Below are 20,804 nucleotides of genomic sequence, written 5' to 3'. Positions count from 1 at the left end.
TGATTCCAAATGAAGCATGACTATTGGATATGAAAATTTTATACATTTTCTGTGCAATTCCCCAAACTAAACTAGATAATGCAGCATGGTGTCATATACCCAGGAATCTTATAGCCCCTCTTATTTTCCTTCCCTTCCCCCTCAAAAAATCTTGAAAATCTTTCCAGTTTATAAGCTAGGTAGTATGAGTATGTATATCTCAACTGTGAAATTGCATATAAAGTAAAATTTACATATATGTATATTATATGTTTATGTGATTCTGTGTTTATAAAATACATAACAAATTTGTAATATGTTCTGCAAACTGTGTGTATGTGTGTGTGGTTTCTTTGAGAGACTGTTAAGATTTCTAAGCAATTTACCCCTTAGATTTTGAGTTTACCTAAATAGAAAGCTGATATCATATTTTTCTCCAGAAGATTCTCTCATGACTTTATCAAAGATCAACAAATTAACTGGTTGGATGGATCACTCTGTGCAAGGGTATTTCTTACATACTGGAACAAGAGCAACCATAATTCTAGCTCTTTATATATAAAAACTATACTAGTGATTATAAGTTGTGGGCATCTTGTTGACTACCACTTATTTGGCTAAAAGAACATAAAGAAATGATTATATTTGAGTCACTTGTTATTCCTTATTTTTCAGCTCCAAGGGAAAAAACAGCATATTAGAGCATTGCTAATTGATAGAGTAATGTTGCAGCATGAGGTAATTTTTTTTTCCCCTCTTATTCATTTCTGATCATTCTTAACATAAAAATGTTCAATTACTAGATAAATGTTTAATCATCTGAGTTCTCATAAATTACAGTTCTATTTATCAGACAATATGAAATTTTTTCAAAACTTTCTTTTTTGTATTCTCTTCTTTTGTTTAGCTGAGAACATTAACTGTTGAAGGTTGTGAATACAAAAAAGTACACCAAGATATGATCAGAGACCTTCTTCGTTTGTCTACAAGTTCATATGGCCAGGTAGCAATTTTCTACATATTCAGATAGTGCTACATTAGTATTGCCATTCGGAATTTCATCAAAGTTTTTGTGTGATCTTAGTTGTTAAAGGCAGCAGACTCTATAAAACTAGAAGTTTAAGTATGAGTCAGATCATATGACTGTGTGTATATCATCAGAGAATCAACCAGGTTTAGATCAGAGATTTAACAACTTGGTCATTGATTTGTGGGGGGTAAGAGTTGTCTGATTGTTGAAGTATTATTCTACATTGGTGGAGAGGATTAAAAAATGGAGTCTTCAAGAGTGGAAGTGAACAACTAGCAGTTAAACCTAGTCCATATTGTATGATCCTAATTGGTGGCATAGAATATTAAAGCCTGAAGGAATCTTATTACCTAGCTCAAATTCCTTTTTTTTTTAAACATGAGAAAACTAAGAGTCATACATAATAGCATAACTGACTTTATACATCTGGTTAATGTAGGATAAGGACTGATCCTAATTCTGCTGTTTTTCCTTTTTTTCCCTTATTGTGCTTAACTTTTACTGTTAAGGGAAATAGTAAAGAATTATATTGAAATTCAAGTCCCAGGAAAATTTGTGAGGTCAAGTTAAAGTTTAAAGTGTTGCATTATATCTATAAGGAATAGGTTTCAAGGAAGAAGAGAATAATGCGTAATATTTCTTGAAGTAGCCTTTTGTAAGTTTGTTATTTTAGTGAGTTCCAAAGAATTCAAGCATATTTATGTATATGAATTAGATCTACTAGAAATGAACTATTTTTATACTAACCACTACTTCATATGGTTTATTTGTCACAGCCATAAAAGAAGATTAAACAGGATTTCAATATGAAAATTTCATTTTAAAAAATTTATAGTTAATTAAACTAACATAATCTGGATAATTATCTCAGTGGAAATATATTTTAAACCTGAGAGGGATATCATTTAATTCAAATCTCTCCTATGATAAGTAAGGAAACTGAAACCCAAAAATGTCAAATGACTTACTCAATATTAATCAGCAATTTAGTGAGAGGGATATCTCAGGGACTTGGGGGAAAATGTTTAAACTTTGCAAAGAGTCTTGCATCTTATAAAATACATTTTATATACTTACTAGCCTCTTTCAGCTACAGACAATTCTCTTTATCAGTTAGTTGTGGATTATTATTATTATTTTTTTTTTTTTTTGTATTTTGTGAGCTTTGTTGATAACATATCTTGTTGATTCTTTTCCTAGGTTAGGAATAAAGCTCAACAAACATTTTTCACAGCTCTGGGAACATATACATTTTGCTGCAGAGATATAATTCCTTTGGTTTTAGAATTCTTGCAGCCAGACAGACAAGATGTCACTCAACAGCAATTCAAAGTAGGTTCTTCCTTCTCCTTTTCTGAATAGCATTGTTATTTATACATGAAAAGTTGGAGATACAAAGGATTCAGTGCCTATGGATTATGTATGCTGTCAGAAGGTTTTTTTCCTTTGTTTATTACTACTTAAAATTAGGGTTCTCAGAATTTTTGTATATGTAGGGAGACATTTCACATTAAACTAAAATTTTATAGATAGTAGGTAATGATGCTAAGTAACAGGAAATTACATTTCCAGATCAATTGTGTATCAAACATAAAAATGTTAGCATTTTTTTTTTAAATGTGGTTGCTGTCAAAAGAGCTGCATAATGAAACCTATATTAGATATGATACTTAACTTTCTAAGATTTTTTTATTATGATTTCCCACTATTAAGGGGTGATTATTTTTATATATATATATATATTTGGTTTAACATTTTGTTATTCACATTTAAAGACCTTAAGGGAAGGTCCCACTACTCAAAATAGAATTTTCTTACTCGAATATCATGATTTGTCAGAATCTCACAAATGAATAGGAAGGGATTAAAGAAAGGTAGAGAAATAAAAATGGGTAGTTTCAGTGTTTTTTAAGTCATTGTATCTCTCAAAGTGAAAAAAAAATCACCAAATTTTGGAAATTACAATAAGCATTAGGTTTAAATGAAATTTGAAAATTTTTATGTATTTTTTTTAATTTGTAAATGCCATTATAAATTTGCTAAAACCATAGAACCATTTTTTTTTTTCATACTGGTTAAACAGAATGAAGTCCAAATTAGAAATAATTCTAATACTTATATTTCTAATATATTTGGGATTTTATACATGAATAGTGTGTGGAACATTTTTTGACTATCACAATTTTGTTACTAATAGTTCTGCTTCCTTGTTCTTCAAGCTTATTATATATAATATTTACAAAGGGGAGAAAAACCAAGAAATATAAAGGATATTATTATGCATGTATTTATAGTCTGTGGGGACGAACAGACAATTAGTAACTGATTGGGTCTCTAGGCTAATGAGAAAGCAACTAGTCTCATATTTTCTGCTTAAGACATTGGCATGTTGCAAGACAGATAGCAAAGCAGAAATGTTATGTGTGATTGTCTGTCATGACTTCATGAGATTCCAGTCTATGTCTTAACACGCACCCTTTATATTGTACTGACAAATCAAGAAACAGCAAGGAATAGTTAAGTAAAGTTGCTAAGTCATGATTCATCAGTCAATAAATATTATTACATTCCTGTTATGTGCCAGCCACTGTACTGAGTGACTGGAGAGCAGATGTTCATATGGAACTAGCCTGGTTAATGACTTTTCCTTTCCAAAGAAATAGTAAAATAACTGAATGAAGACATACATCATGAACGGTTAAAATTAAATTAGATTTAGAAAAATGTATTCTGCCTTTTTATTTGCAGTAGATTAAAATATATAAATGATTTAGCTACAGTATCATCTTATTTTCATATTTTTCGTATTAAATTATTTCTTTCATAAGTAAATTTGGTTAATGTTTTGGCCTAAGCAGAATATCATATTAAAAATATTTCTCACATAATGGTTTTGCTTAAAGATGTTCTCGTTGGGAACAAAATAATATTCATTCTTGTTATGCTCCTAATAAAATTTGCAAATTTCAGAATGCTACAGATAAGCAGATAGGTAAGAGAATGTTGTTGAGCAGTAACCTGTTTGAACAAAGAAAACTCAATCTTTAATCATTTCTTACTTTTAATCTTAGTTCTTAGGCACATTACCATATTTTTGTTTAAAAATACATTTTTGTATTTCATGTCTGTGATAAAATAGAGCTTATGTTATTTACTTTGAACTATCAAAAGAAAATTATAGTATTTTTCTAATAGCACTTTGCAAAAGCAGTTTGCCTTTTATCAGAATGCAAAATAAAGTAAACAATACATGATTAAGTAGTTTTTATAATTTAAAAAAATAGTTTAATAAGTCGAGTTTTAGAAATTCTTTGAAGATCAGTAGAGTAAATAGGGTTTATTATTAATTCATATTAGCAATATGACTTTAAAAATTGTAATAAATCACATGTAGCAAAATGGAATAATCTAAGGAAAATGTCTTTTTTAGAAACAAATCTTAGGTTAAAATTTTAAATATTATTTATAGTTCTTATACTTTTAGTAATCATTAGACATACTGACTATGATTAATTATTTTGGGCACTTATTTTCATTACATGGCAAATATCTGTCATTTTACTTAGAAGCAGGGCCTTCCTATTTCATCTAGTATAGAAGTGCAACAGTGACTCATAAATCCTATCTCATAATTGATCAGTCCTATTATTTTTATCTGCTCCATTTTCAGTTGGACCTTTTTAGGCAGCCTAGTGGCTGAATTTTTCAGGGGCTTAACACATTAACTCTCTCATATTATATGATCCTAACTAACTGGTAGCATAGAATAGAAATACATTCCAAGTTAGTATGTGCTGAAGTATCAGACCAGAACAGAATTTACTGTAAACTTGTTTAGTCGTAACAAATATTGCCAGTGAACTGATAAAGGATAATCTTTTTCTTAGGAAATGGAACTTATGACTTCAGTATATATTAAAGAAGATATAATCTTTTTACTTAAGAAGCTTACAGTCTGTCTAATAAATGTACAAATTTGTTTCTCCAGGGTGCCTTGTATTGTCTACTTGGAAACCACAGTGGAGTGTGCCTAGCAAATCTTCATGACTGGGATTGTATTGTACAGACATGGCCAGCAATTGTTTCTTCGGGGCTAAGCAAAGCAATGTCCCTAGAAAAGCCATCAATAGTCAGGCTATTTGATGATCTTGCAGAAAAGATTCATAGACAATATGAAACAATTGGACTGGATTTCACAGTAAGGAAAAAACCTTGTATTTACAATAATTGTTTTCAGCCCAACTGTACCTCAGGTTATTTATATAACAAATTAAAATGCTAAACTGCCTTTGTCATATAACACATAATTCACCTAATCCTCTCCAGTTCTTGGTTTTTCTTGTCTGTAAACTGAGGCTATAGGATTAAAAGGATGATTTATTTACAGATTGAAAATACTTTAGACAGACTCTAGTCTGACTCCCTCATTTTACAGATGAGAACATTATATATTTTTTTCTCACTGATGAATGCAGAAAAGATTTATTTTATAATCTTGCAAGAATGGGTGCTTAAGTTAGTAGCCACACCTTTGAAACTCCAAAGGCAGCATTTTGTTTCTTATTCTGAAGTACAAGTCCCTCTCTTGATTCCCCATTAATTGGATGTTATAGAAGTGACAGGACATGAATCTCTACCCTTCATTACATAGCCAATCCCTGTCCCTGAGGAGCTTACATTCTAGAAGGGAGAAGGTAACAGAACAGGCTAGAGGTAAAGAACAAAAGATTTTGTTCAAATAGGTGAGAAAATTATTGAAGTCCAGGGAAGTTAGGTTGGCTTGCCTAAAATCGTCTAAATCCTGATTGAACTGTTAGAACTGGATCCTATAGTTTCAATTTTATTATTCCTTTCACTATATTCCCTTTCTTTTAAAGTCCCTTCTTATTCTAAGCCTTGTAATCTTTTTTTTTTTTTTTTTTTTTTTTTTGAGGTTCCACAGACATGTGTTGCAATAGGTGTCTTAATCCAACAGTCAAAATATCCCTCTGCCAACCAACCATTGCTTAGCCCAGAGGAAATTCAGTTAGGAATTCAACGACAGCAAGAGAAAAATGCTGAGGCCTTACAGTAAGTGATTTACTCTTAACATCTCTTAAAATTCGGGTATAGTAACGTCTTTATATTCTCTCCAATTTAGACCATGACAGAATCTTCACTGTCTCTTTTTCTTCATTTAATTTTTTTTAATTTTAGTTGACATCATTTTAAAGACTTTGTACTACATTATTTCATTCTCTCAATATAAAATGCAAATCTTACATTTTCTCTTTATTAGGTACTAACTGCTTAAATTCTGTAGTGGCCAATTTATCATTACATTTCATGATAACAATTCAGTTAGAATAGTAAAAGTTATTTAAATAAAACCTCTTATTCAATTACTAAATTATTGGAAAGGATAGTCATAAACCAATCACTGTTTTCTATGATTCAGTTATAATCTATGCTATAGATTAACATTTTCCTAAAAATTCTAAGCATGTGCTTGATGAAAAAAGTATTTTTGTATTTCTCATGTTTGTTGATTTGAACCTAATTTAAAACTAGTTATTTTATGTAACTTGATACTTAGCTTTGTTATATTCTGTTATATTTAAATAAAGATTAAATGGTATGCTTGTTCTTTTAGGAACTATGAAAACCTGGTACATACTTTGTTAGACTGTGTGGATCAAAGAAATCTGTAAGTGTTCTATGTATTTAATTTTTATTTTTTTTAATCATGACAAACATTTGACTTAAAATATTCCAAGTTTCATTTAAATTGCATGTTTCATAGTTAGAAGTCCTAATGGCAGTTGACATCCTGAAATCCAAGGCAGATAGTTCCAAAGACATGACTTATCTTCAGATGATTTTTTTTTCTTTACTTGGCCATACATTAATGAGAACTATATATTGGATAACACAAACTAGGAAGAATTGTAAATCTTCTTAAATATAAGAACTACTTAGGGTTAGTAATGGGAGAAAAGAGGGATGCGGAAGGAGAATTGGATACTTATTAATTTTTAATAAAGCATTGGTAGTATTCATCATTAATAGGTTTTAGACACTTGGTTTTTATACTGCATTGTAGAAGAAAATATATTGATCGTTATAAATAATGAGTTTCATTATGTTTTCTTTAAGCCCTTGGAAATTTGAACATATAGGCATTGGCTTTCTGTCCCTGCTCTTGAGAGATGATCGAGTTCTGCCTCTTCGTGCCATAAAATTCTTTGTGCAGAGTCTTAACCATGATGCAATTGTGGTTCGCAAGGTAAAACTTTGGTTTTAGATAAAATCTTAAATTTTAAGATCATATTTAACTATTATTTAACTTCCTTAAGGAGGACTAGAATTTAGGGCCACATATTACATCAGTTGTTGCCATGGATTTTGTTTTTAATCGAAGATAAAGAAAATGTAGTAACATGAAAATTTTTATTTCAAAGTAAAAATCATTATTTGCTTAAATTTTTTAAAGTGTATTTGTGTAAATAAGAGAAATTACAGTAGAATGGTTTTGTTTCATTTTGTTTAAAGCAAATTTTGAGTGATGTACCTGTTTCTTCTAGTGTTAAAGTTTCATTTTCAGCTGCCCATTTTTACTTTTGATTTCTTTATCTCTTTGGGGAAATATCTTCTTAAGTGGCCTCTAACTTTCTGAGGTAATGGTTTGAGTGTCTTGGATTTTTAGGTCAAGTGTCAAGGGAATGTTTTAAAATATTAAATAAATTTATCTCCATCTATGCAGTCCACTTCTTGGTTTTCCTATTTTATTGGTTGCATTTGAAATGTTTTCGTCTTTTCTTCATTGTGAAGGAAATACAACTAAACTGAACCAATCATTTGTATTTCCAACGCAAAATTCCTACGTTCTTCCTTTGAACTGATTGGGACAAATTACAGTGGGAATGGTCCATGCTAAAGTCTTGGATAGAGTTGTAGGCTAAAGTCTTTCCACTGAATATATAGAGTCTAAGGGATATTTCTGTTCTCAAAAAGAAAGTGAATCTGGCCTCTGCTGATAGCATGGTATGCAAATACTTACTAGGTTTTAAAAAATTAATGAAGTCAACTTAAAGATTTCTTTTTTAGATGGCTATCTCAGCAGTTGCTGGCATTCTCAAGCAGCTGAAGAGAGCACACAAAAAGCTTTCCATCTGTCCATATGAAATCAGTAAGTGCTGCCTAAGGTAACTTAACAACTCCTCTTTGATGTTTTTAAATGTTTTCACTCAAATTTTCTGAAACTGAATCCATAGATAACTTGTTTTCTTCAAAGATAAATTTACTAAAATTTTCTTAACAGCTGAGTTTTTTTTTTAAACTTTTAATAAAAACCATTGTGAAAACCTGGGTGAGTTCACATTCTAAAATAACTCAATGTTAAAATGAAAAGCATTCATTAAAGGAGATTCAGTATTTATTTACATATGTACATTAAATATAAGTGCATACTTTTGTGCTTACTGTTAATATTTACTATCCAGCAATTAAAGGGTTTTTTTGATTTTATTTAGGGGATAATTACAATTATCTGTTAGACTTTAAAAACTTCAAAATGGTTGTTTGTTTTTTTTTTTTTTTTAATGCCCTTTGGTTGCCACATTTTTATATTTCTACTACAACTACTTTTGGATTACTCTTATCAGAACCTAAAGTATGTATTTTTTATTTTATTTTATTTTATTTTTTGCTGAGGCAATTGGGGTTAAGTGACTTGCCTAGGGTCACACAGCTAGGTTGATTTGAACTCAGGTTCTCTTGACTTCAGGGCTGGTGCTGTATCCACTGCACCACCTAGTTGTCCCAAATATATATTTTCTTGGGCTCATTTCTTTTACCAAAGCAGCACATAAAGCTGTTGTTTTAATTTGCAGTTGTTTCAAAGGTAGTTATAAAGGAGTTTTATATGTTTTATATATTTTATATAAATGAAAGATAACATAACTACTGTTCTCATATTATTTTCACATGACTCAGATCTGTTCCTATACTAAATATGACATAGAATTGATATATTAACTTTGGATTTTGATGTGTATAATTCTACTAGATAAATGATAAGAATGTTGTATATTACATAAACAACAAATCAGTTGGCTAGGATGTGTATGAAGTCACATATGAACTCATCTTACTGACTTCAGGTCCAATGCTCTATTGCCACCTAACTCCTTTCTACGTCTAAAATAAAGTTGTGTTAGATCTTCTATAATAGACCTTTGAGGTAGGTAGGTAGTATCCTTATAGAGATGTAGAAATTGAGGCCCTGAATAATTAAGTGATTTATCCAAGGTCACAGAGTGAAGAAATAAATACTTGATGCAAAAGTTCTGTCTTCTGACTTCATCCAGTATTGTCTTTTCCATTCCCACTACTTCTAAAAGAAAATGGCACTTGAAGATTTTATAAAGGTCTCTACAAGCATTCTTTCATATTATGAAATTTTAAAACTCTGAAATCAATGGCTGATAAAGTTGTCTTATTGCATTGAGTATAAATCTGAAAAGATAGGCCCTAGGCTATTCCTTAAACCACACTTAAATTATTTTTTAAATAAATAAGGCAAACACTTTTGGGGAAAATATTATAGGTAAAAAGTTAGAAGTAAATGTTGAAGGAAAGATTTTTTTAAATGCATCTAATATTTAAATTAAATACATTTATATTTAATATATTTACATTTAAATACATCTAAACTTTCTTTTTTTAGGTACTACTCCTAAACCTTCCTGCATACTTGCTGGTGACAGACCTGATAACCAATGGATGCATTATGATAGTAAAAATATACCAAGAACTAAAACAGAATGGGAATCAAGTTGTTTTGTGGAAAAAACACACTGGGGATACTACACTTGGCCTCAGTGAGTCATACTAGCATGGATGTTGAAATGAACAAGTAGATTTGACCTAATTGTATTAAGACCCTTTAGAAGGTATAAGTAAAACAGCTATTGGTCCCAGTGAAAAATAACTAAGGTTCTTATTACTAGCACTTTCTGTTAAAAGGAATCTGGGAAACGTTGCTAAAGATTATAGTGCCAAATTCTAAAAAGACATTATAAAAATAATAATTACTGTTCATCTGGAAAAGAAAGGAGTATTCATAAAAGGCCAATAGTGTGGTTTCATCTAAAGCTAGTCATGAAAACTTAGCTGATTCTACATTTAAAGATTAGGAGAATTCTCTGACTTTCTTCCAGTCTCAGCTAAAGTTCCACCCTCTACGGGAAGCCTTTCCTAAAGCCTTCTCTTTGGGATTACCTCCTATTTTGTTAATGTATATAGTTCATTGTTGTCTCTACCATAGTGTACTGTGAACTTAACAGAACAGAGAATGTATTTGCCTTTCTTGGTATCCCTAGCATTCAGCATTAATAAGTGCTTAATAAATGGTATTTGATTTAATAATCACTAACTAATAGTCACTAATGTGGCTTAGATAAAGCCATGAATATCATGGTTATAAATTTGGCACAGAACTAGGAGGCATAATTAAACATAATAGACATAGTATCAGGATCCAAAAAGATTGTGACAGACTAGAACATTGGATCAAATGTAACCAAATATAATTTAATAGGGATAAATGTAAAGTTTTATTCTATTTAATAAATCTTATGAGGGAAACATGGCTTTACTTGGAAGAGATGTGGATATTTTAGTTGAATTAAAAAGTTGATATGAATCAATAATGTAACATAGCAACAAAAACACTAATACAAATTTTCATTCTCTTGAGTATGTATTTGGATATAAACCTATTATCTGAAGCATTGGCAGGTTAAGCAACTTGCTCATACATAAGAATTAAATCAGCTTTATATCTAAAGTGTCTTATCTCTTTAAAGCTGTATTAAACCATAATAATCAGAATTGAGGTGATACTTGGACATATCCTATTTGGACATTTTCTAGGTGATGGTGTTTATTCATTTCTGCATACCACATATTTAGAAGATCATTAATAAGCCAGAAGGCAATCAGGATAGTGAAGGATTTCATGATCATGCAGTAAAGAACTGCCTGAAGGAAATGGGGATGTTTATCCTGAAGAAAAGGAAATGATTTATAACTCTTTTGGACAGATATCTTTTTGAAAGAGTGATTAAATTTATTCTGCTTACCCTCAGAGTGAAGAACAAGTAACAAGGAAAAAGGCAAAAAGGCAAATTTAGGATTGATATAAAGAAAAACTAATACAGTTTGAATTATCCCAAAGTAAAATAATATGTTTCAAATGTGAGTGCTTCCATTCAGTGAGATCTTCAAACCAAAGAAGTTTATTTGTAGAAGAGATTCTTGCTTCAGATGTTCATTGTACCAGATGACAATCAATGATTCTTTGCTCTTTTCTTATCAGTGTTGTAAGGCCCACCTATGGGTACTGCTTGACTTCTCTAATAACAGGTTCAAAAGGTTGCTAATCCCTCTTCAAAATCATTTCACTGGTTGCAGTGGGGTATTTTACTTAAATATTATTTGAGAGATGATAGTTCTTTTACTTTGAGTAATTATTATATATTAACCAGAAAGCTTTCATATTTTCTACAGCATTATTTCTGTAAGAAATATTAAGTAAAATTGAAGTTAGTGACCCCAACAGTTGTTCCACCTCTAAAATTCTGTATTCTTCTCATTTGTCTATATGTCCTCTTTTTCCAGCTGAGTTATGAGCTCCTAAATGATTGGAATTACTTATTTTACCTTTTTTATTTGTCTTCCCTGTAATTTGGTACCCTGCACAAAATTAGGTACTCAGATATTTCTTTATAATGTCACATTATTTGTAAAGCCATGTGTACCTGTAGCTAATGCAATATCATTTTTTTCTTGGCTCTATGTGAATGTATATGCTTTATATTTAGGAATATGGTTGTTTATGCGCCTGTAGAAGAGCAACCAAAGCTTGGCAGAAGTCGGGAAGATATGACTGAGGTAAGCTTTTATTTTTATAATACATAAATAGGTATTCAAGTTAATTCACTAGCGCTTTATTTTTTCCACAAATTCATCTTTTATCTCAAGTCATCAATGACCAAATTCCATTAGGGAATTCATATTATACAGGATACAAAGTGCCCAATGTTCCTTTCTTTTTCCCCCAACCCCTTTTCTTCCTGTTGTGGGCTATTTAGTTGAGCTTTATGTTTATAGTTAGAAGCATTGGAAAATCAATTATATTGAAATTTTCCTTTTCTATTCCAGAGATAGTTACACATTTTAAAGCTCTTCAAAAATAAGATGAAAATAATAGAATGTTCAGGGATTAGTTTGAAGAGAAATTTTTAAAGATATAAACATGGTGGTATAATTGTTTTACTCTTTCAATAGGGAAAAAATCTATAAGTTGTAATTCACAATAATTAAAAGTATTTGGGAATCTCAAGCTTGTGACTGGACAATTTGAATAAAATTAGGTTAGTTGTACTTGAAAGTTCTGAATGTTGAAAGGTCCTCTTAATAAAGTAGAAAAAGTGGCTTATTTCTAGGATAAAATTCTCAATACAGGAATATAACCTACCTCTACAGTAAGTTAATAATTAGCTATCAGCAAATATTTAAAGTAGAATTTAGAATTTGTATTGATGGTTTTATGTATTCTAAACTGTTCTAATAATTTTTTCTCTTCTGTAGGCAGAACAGATTATTTTTGATCATTTTTCCAATCCTAAATTTGTTGAGCAGTTAATAAATTTTTTATCTTTAGAAGACAGAAAAGGAAAAGACAAATTTAATCCTCGTCGGTTTTGCCTCTTCAAGGTAACTAAAATGTCATTACACATCACTTTCATAGCTTTTGATTAATGGTAAATCATGTAGAGTAATTTAGCACTTGGATTTTGGAGCTTAAAGTTCTTAGTTTTCTACGTGTTAGTGAATATGATCATTTTTTTAAAAATCACATCTCCTCAGGAAATCCCATCAAATATTATTTCAGTGAACCTAGGGTGATGATAGTTATCTTTTTGTAAAGCCTAACCCTGGTGGTATTTGTGAACTTTTAAAATTCATCATTCAAAATGTATACATAACAAAATTCTTTTGATTAAGAAATAGTCCTAGAGTATTCAGTAATTTTAGAATACCTGTGGGTGGATGTTTTATTTCAGGTGATAGTTCAGCAAGGTTTGCTCTTCTCCAACTTTTAAAAACATAAAATTTCAGCAGTAATCATACTGTAAATTTTTTTTAAAAATGAAACTGTGCATGAAGGTATACTTTTGAACAATTGTGTTTTTAATTATTTTAATAGGGTGTATTCAGGAACTTTGATGATGCCTTTTTGCCAGTTTTGAAGCCTCACTTAGAACGTCTAGTTTCAGATTCACACGAGAGCACCCAGCGCTGTGTAGCAGAAATTATAGCTGGCTTGATCAGAGGTTCTAAGCATTGGACATTTGAAAAGGTGTGTATCTATGATATATATATATGTGTGTAGTTGTGTGTATGTTGTTTGCATATACAAGATACTTCTAATAAGTTATATTTCCTTATCTGCAGTGGTATTCATATACTTTGTAGATTCTCAACTAGTGTAATAGGGTGTTAAAAATGTGTAACTGTGCCTTTAGCATTCTCTTCTTTTCAATTTTTCTTACTCATACCACTTCTGATCCAAGATCAACAATGAAGGCTTTATAATAATGTGACACATTTCTTTTTTTTTAGGATATTAGAATTTGAATTCTCCAAACTCTTAAAAATTGTGTAAAAATTCCTTAGTTTGTAAAACTAAAAAAAAGAGCTAAGAAATGTCCAATGACAACTCCTTTTTTTTCCAGGTAAATGAAAACATGGGTTTTGAAAATAGGATGCTTTGAATAACAATACCTCTTCTTTTGTTCGAGCAGGTAGAAAGACTTTGGGAGCTTCTTTGTCCCCTGCTTAGAACAGCATTGTGTAACATTACAGTGGAAACATATAATGATTGGGGAACTTGTATAGCAACTTCCTGTGTAAGTTCTCTTGCTACCTTCTTTTACTTTGAGAATTTGTTAAAACTGAATAGTGGTTTATAGATCATGATCTATACCAACACTTTTAATGAAAGAATTATATTCAAATACTCAAAAAAAATCCCAAAAACCTTAAAATAGTACGTGAAGTAATAAACTATTATTAAATATTTCTTTCCAAATGTATGTAACTATGATAAATATTTTGTTCATTTCTATGTATCCTTTTAAACTTATTTTGGATTTTGTGGCCTTAAGACTTTTTACATAGTTGTTGTATATATATTATTATGCTAACTTCAGTCTTCAATTGCATTAATTTATTTTTTCCTTAAATTCTTTATATTCTTCATATTAGTCATTTATTATGGGATAGTTATAATTCAGCCATTTTTCCAATTGAAGAACACATGAATTATTTACAGATTTTTGCTATTATGAATTTTGATAGTGTTTACTGACTTTGGATTTATCAAAAAATAATCTATTGTGTGCTTTTGTTTCTAATACTATATTATCTCTTTTGTTCTGTTGATTGCTTTTTTGTTTTTCAAATATATATTGTATATTTTTAATAGTTATTTAAGGTAGCCATTCATATTCCCCTCACTGTCTCCTCTTCTTTAGAAAATTAATAGAGATAATAATTTATTCAATTAAAAATTAACAATATAGAGATGACATATGGCAAAAGGGCAGCCAAAAGAGCCGGGACAACCTGCTCTGGTACAACCAACTGTCTGAATCTTGAACCAGTCATTTCATTCCCCTAGTACCTTAGATAGTTTTCTAAGTGTCCTTTAGGTTTTATTAAAATTACTTTTCTGCATTAGTGAAGGATTTTCTGAATGAGGTAATCTATATGTGGATGAAGTCACAGTGTCTTAGAATGCTACTGTCTCTCCTCTGCCACCTTCTCCTTCCCCCTCTCAACCATCACTCCACACACACACACACACACACACACACACACACACACACACACACAGCCTGTCAACAAATATTCCATAAGGTTAGCATTTAGAACATCAATAGCATTACTTTAAAGATCACCTTCCTAGATAAGTTGCTAGTTAATGGACATAGCAATTGAATTGGACAATTGTTATCTTTCTAGATTGTCCTAGTATGAAAAACTTCATAAATAATGAATTCATTTTCTTAATTAGTTCTGACCTAGGCCTGAGAGGCATATATTTAATTGTATTGATTTCACTTTTGCGTTTGAAATTGTTGTTTCAAGTCTTTACATAGTAATTATATTTGTAGCATACTTTGAAGAATTGTAGATTTCCTGAAATATACTTGGACATATTTTTCAATATAGGAAAGCAGAGATCCTCGGAAACTTCATTGGCTGTTTGAGTTGTTATTGGAGTCTCCGTTGAGTGGTGAAGGAGGATCTTTTGTAGATGCATGGTAAATTATAACAAACTTGAAAATTTAGCTATTAAGATGTTTTTTTGAGCAGCTCACATGATACATAAATAGAAGCAAGCTAGTTGTATTGCCTTGGTAATCTTGATGAAATTTTTTTTGATCTAATACAAAAAAGTAAATTAATATATGTCCATCTTTATTATGAAGACAGTATTAACACTAGAATTTAAAGTAAATTTTATCCAGTCATTTCAACCTTCTCTACCAAATATTTCATTGGAAAGTTGTTATTGAATGGCAATATTGTTTAGTGAATGTGAATAATTCCTGTGGTCACCCTTTACAGTTAAAGGAACTCCTGAGTAGTATTTCCTACAAGGCAGAAAAAAGAGGATAAAAGACTTGGAGAGCTTAGAAAAAGAAAATTGATAAGAATCAGTTCTTCAACCAAGTATATTTGCTTATAAAGCAGATCAGCCAATCTTTTGGCGACTGAATTTCTTCATGTATTTTACCTTCACTATATTGTGTAAGGCAAATGAAAACTTGAGGGAAGATTGAGTCAGTGATATCTTTGTGATCATGATTAGTATCTGAGAAATTAAAGTAACTTTAGTGTAGTTATATACAATTATCTTGATAAATGTATGACGATAAGTGATGAAGATGAAATTTTATTTTTTAGTCGACTATATGTTCTACAAGGTGGGCTTGCCCAGCAAGAATGGAGGGTACCTGAGCTGTTACACAGGTTACTGAAGTACTTAGAACCCAAACTCACTCAAGTTTACAAGAATGTCAGGGAAAGAATAGGGAGGTGAGTATTGTTTTCACTTTGTGGTTTAATCTTTTAAATATTTTTTTGAAATCTATAGTCCATATTAGTTATATTTTGAAGGAATAACTTTTATTTAATAATAGACTCCACGCATTTAATTTTTATATATTGTTAGGACTTATCTGTATATTAACTTCTTATATATTTATGTGAATATTTTTGACATTTGTTTTAATACTTTTGAATGTTCACTTATCAACAGAAAGTAACAATTCCAAATTCAATTATGCCTTTTCAGCATTTTAAAATTTCTTCTTTGGAAAGTTGACTTGGTGAGCTTTGTATTATATCACATGGAATGGTTGGAGAATGTGTTAAACTGTTTCAAGTTATACTTTAAAGAAAAATTCAGAAAATATGTTTAGCTGAGTCATGACTTCTAAAGATGAGGTATATTCATTTAGTCACTATTAATGTTTCTCTTCTACTTTGTATATTTTATTTTACAGTGTACTGACTTATATATTCATGATAGATGTTTCTTTGCCAAACACTGCGCCAACAAAATCTCCTCGTGTTCCTGAATTCACTGCCCGTATCCTGGAGAAACTAAAACCCCTCATGGAGGTAGATGAAGAAATCCAGAATCATGTTATGGAAGAGAATGGAGTTGGTGAAGAAGATGAAAGAACTCAGGGCATCAAATTATTGAAAACCAGTGAGCCATTACATTATGTTAATAATGGTAACATTTATGAGATTAGCAAAAACGTACTCAAAAATATACCTTTTTTTTTTTTTACCAGATATCTTTTAAATATTGATTCAGTAAATTCATTTTAGCATATCTGTTTGCTTTTATGGGATTGATTTGTACTGATTGAATAGTATATGAAGTGAATTTTACTTTATTTTGCTATATAAAGTATAAATTTAAACTGGTAAAAGAAATTGATTGTATGATAAGTTGATGCTTCTTTGTAAAACCCATATCAATGCAATAGAAGGATTTGTAATGGTATTTGTGTGGTGCTATTTGGTCAAATAATGGCTTTATTTGGAAAGACTTAAGGAGTTTCATTCTTGCTCTCCAGCACTAAAATAGTCCTGAGATTCATGTGAAGGACTAAGCATTAGTCCCCCACTCTTCTCATATTTGTTGATCATTGAATCCATAATTCTCTCCCCAAACAGTACTAAAGTGGCTGATGGCAAGCGCAGGACGATCCTTTTCTACGGCGGTCACAGAGCAGCTCCAGCTTTTGCCCTTGTTTTTTAAGGTATTGTGCGCAGGCTGAGAGGGTATATGTGTCACCCTCCTATCCTCCCTTCTAGGAATTTGGGGTTGGTGGTGATAGGATGATGTGTTTCTTGATATTATATACCTATGGTGCTTTATGTGAAAAAATGCTGAGAAAGGTTGGGCATATAGAGCAGATGAGTTAGAATCAAGCACTTACAGAATAAAAGAATAATCCTGAATCTACCACATCAAATTGTACTAAGTCGTTGACTATTCACTGATGATGATTAGCCAATTTCTGAGCTATTTTGATTGGTTAGGTAAAAGTATTTTTAAAAAACAAATAAAAAACCTCACCAGTAATTTTGTTGAGAAGCCATTTTCTGAGTCAGAGTTGCCATATAATCACTAAAGATTAAAATCATAATACTTTTAAAGCTATGAAAATTTAAGGCTTGAAATTATAAAATCCAAAGAAAAATATCTTTGGTAGCATATAATGATTTCTCATCTGATCTAAGAATATCAGCCTCATTGTGATAAATGAATTACAACACTTACTTCATTAGATGCTGCTGCTGAGACCTTGTGTAACTGAAGTGATATTACAAAAAGACAGTATCTGCAGCTTATTGTTATAAGCTTTTTTTCATTTTTTTTCTTCTGCTCTGTATAGGTATAGGAAAGTAAGCTACTTCTACGAAGGCAGATTGGCAACTCTTCTACAACTTAAAAGAGTTTTAGAGAGTTACATGGGTGGTGATGAGAGTTAAATGATTTGCCCAGTGTCCCACAGTTTGTCAGAAATGAAATTCCTGATTCAGGTCTCCCTGACTCAGCAATTGACTCTCTATTCACTCTTGTCATGATCTTTCATACTGTACTGTGTAATAATCCTGTACTGTTTAAAAACTTAATTAAAAAAAAAAAAAAAACCATGGATATGAATTAATAGATTTGGTCAACCACAATTAAAAATACATGAGGCTAGTTACAACCTGAATTTCAGTCTAAAATAGTAATACGGTTTCCCTTATGATGAAGAGCTCTCTCTCTCTCTCTCTCTCTCAACCTCTCTCATCTCCAATTTTCTCTTTCACTAGCAAACTTTTATCTAAAACAAGGATACTTGCTGCTTATACTTTGTTACCTATTTACTCCTCAACCCTTACCATTTTGTTTGCTCTTTTGAAGCTTACCAGTGATCACATTATTACTGGATGTGATGGTTTTCCTCTTCAACATCTCTGTAATTTTTGATGCTTTTATCTTTTTTGACACTTGTGTATATTTTGACAAAAATCTGATTTTTGTTATTGTTAAAGGAGAATGTTTAGGTCTAATTGTCATTGTCTTACTCCACAAATATTTTGTTCAGATATTTATTAATAAAAAACTTTCTTTTTTCTTTTTTTTTAAACTAATGAGTTCCTTTGCTGAAAGATTGCCACAGATGACTAATAGCTCTCTTTAGTCTAGAGCTCTGGGAGATGAAGAATATTACCAGTCTTATTTGGTCATATTTAGTTATTTCTATTTCCTAGTCTCCATATTGTACTTCTAATCATACTCAATATTTGAGGTTTAAGAATCCCCAGCTATGTTAATGCAACATTCTACAAATTATTGTCACTAGCCTAGCAAAGAGATTCACAATAAATTTTTTAACATTTTTTAATCAAAAAACCCTCCTATGTACTCTCTCCTCTCCCTGATTTGCCTGCTACTTTCTCCTTGTTCCCATCCTCTTAATCTATTTTTTATCCATCTCCTTTGCCCGAATCATTATCCTAATTTTCTTTCCTTAAAAAAATTTTTTAAAATAAAAAATAAGGAATAACTATTAAAATTACTTGATTTTAACAAATCTTTGTAGTGAATTATTTTCAAATATTGAAATTCAAGTTAGGAATGGGGAGGGGGTGGGGAAAGTCTAATAATTTAATTCAGCATATTTATTTGTTTTTGTTTTTACTTAGTCAGTCATGCCTGACTCTGTGATCCCCATTTGGGCTTTTCATGGCAGAGTTACTGGAGTGGTTTGATATTTCTTTCTCCAGACGATCTTAATAGTGAGGAATGGAGACAGACAGAATTGTGACTTCCCCAGAGTCATACAGATAGTAAGTGTATGAAACTAATTTTGATGTCAGGTCCTCCTGACTTCAGGACCAGTACTCTATGTATTGTGCTACCCAGCTGCCCCTACTTAATGTATATTATGTGGAAAGATCTTGGGGATTCAAAGAAAGATTCTCTCAACTCTAAAAACATAAAAGAGTGATCTGATAAGGATGTCAATAAATTAAGCTATTTTTGATAATTAAAAAAAATCCTTGGTAACATTTTGAATAATATTTATGACCTAAATGTTATTTGCAAAATAGGTGGTTGAATTAAATAATCACTAAGGGCCTAGTTTTGTCCTAATAATGGTCTATTATTTTATGTCTACAGTCTTCAGCCTAGAATTAAAAGCTTTCAGGAGTTTTACTGTCACCACTTTTCCATCCTTTATTTACTCACTCTAAGCTATAGCCATATCCTAGATTCCTTGACTTTTCCATACAATCTATTTCCCTATGTTAGTGCCTTTTTTGCTTGTAAACTATCTTCTTTTGGAGGTCTCAGAATCCTCCAAGGCCTAGTTCAAATGCAATGTCTTCCAAGCAGCTTTTTTTTTTTTTAATACCATTAATTTCCCTTCTTCCTTACTATACCAGTATCCCCAAACAAAATTGGAAGTTATGTTTTCTTTCTCTGAACTTTTTTTTAGAACTCTGTACTTTTAGAATAAAAACATCTTAAAATTGAAAGATTATATTTAGAAATGATGTCCAGGTATTCAGTACTCCTAAGAATCTTACTATGTTTAAACATTCTACTTCATAATAGTTCTTTGTGTGTGTTGCCACAAATACATTGTAAGTTTCACAAGGAATATTTAATAATACAATATTTTGTGTATTTCCTATAGCATCTCTCAGTGCTTTCCAGATAGCTGGTAGTCAATGAATATTTATTGAATGACTAGTATGTGTAATTTAATAAAATCATATATGAATGGAGAAAAAAAGAAAATGGAAAGAAAATTTAAAATCATAGGAATGAAACTTATTTAAGAATATCATAATTATCCACAGCTATTCTGAATAGTCAATGTAAATATTGTTCAACAAATTAGAATACTTGAGGATGGACATAAGTGATCTACAGTGTCGTAGCTGTAAAGCATGGGAAAAGTGACAGATAAGATTGGGGCAGAGGGAAGAGAGAGGAGGACAACAGGGTTTTAGACATAGAATATGTACAGATGTTCTTGTATGTAAGGATTAAATTATGAAGACCAGTGAAATTAAATTTTTGTTGAGTTTAATATTAATAGAATAACTTCTCTTTGTACTTGAAGATACTAGATCTTGAAATTTTACTTTAAAA

General features: G+C 30.8%; 1 protein-coding gene across 3 annotated transcripts in view; it reads left to right on the top strand.

Moving 5' to 3' along the window:
* Positions 1 to 20,804, top strand: part of PSME4 (proteasome activator subunit 4) — a 112,743-nt gene that overhangs the window by 67,145 nt on the left and 24,794 nt on the right. For all 3 annotated transcript variants that reach the window (XR_007950315.1, XM_051975270.1, XM_051975269.1), the window contains exons 25-41: positions 655 to 717; positions 887 to 982; positions 2,210 to 2,341; positions 4,998 to 5,207; positions 5,943 to 6,079; positions 6,642 to 6,695; positions 7,145 to 7,274; positions 8,096 to 8,177; positions 9,717 to 9,870; positions 11,875 to 11,944; positions 12,644 to 12,769; positions 13,263 to 13,415; positions 13,861 to 13,965; positions 15,293 to 15,384; positions 16,031 to 16,162; positions 16,633 to 16,841; positions 17,318 to 17,403. Coding sequence is in view for 2 of the 3 variants with exons in the window: in XM_051975270.1 (XP_051831230.1) it covers positions 655 to 717; positions 887 to 982; positions 2,210 to 2,341; positions 4,998 to 5,207; positions 5,943 to 6,079; positions 6,642 to 6,695; positions 7,145 to 7,274; positions 8,096 to 8,177; positions 9,717 to 9,870; positions 11,875 to 11,944; positions 12,644 to 12,769; positions 13,263 to 13,415; positions 13,861 to 13,965; positions 15,293 to 15,384; positions 16,031 to 16,162; positions 16,633 to 16,841; positions 17,318 to 17,403 (2,031 nt within the window). In the remaining variant the exon portion in view is untranslated. The remainder of the gene's footprint in view (positions 1 to 654; positions 718 to 886; positions 983 to 2,209; positions 2,342 to 4,997; positions 5,208 to 5,942; positions 6,080 to 6,641; positions 6,696 to 7,144; positions 7,275 to 8,095; positions 8,178 to 9,716; positions 9,871 to 11,874; positions 11,945 to 12,643; positions 12,770 to 13,262; positions 13,416 to 13,860; positions 13,966 to 15,292; positions 15,385 to 16,030; positions 16,163 to 16,632; positions 16,842 to 17,317; positions 17,404 to 20,804) is intronic.

Source organism: Antechinus flavipes, chromosome 2 (genome assembly GCF_016432865.1).
Source record: "Antechinus flavipes isolate AdamAnt ecotype Samford, QLD, Australia chromosome 2, AdamAnt_v2, whole genome shotgun sequence".
Taxonomy (NCBI): Eukaryota; Metazoa; Chordata; class Mammalia; order Dasyuromorphia; family Dasyuridae; genus Antechinus; species Antechinus flavipes.
This window is presented reverse-complemented; position numbering and strand designations above follow the sequence as displayed.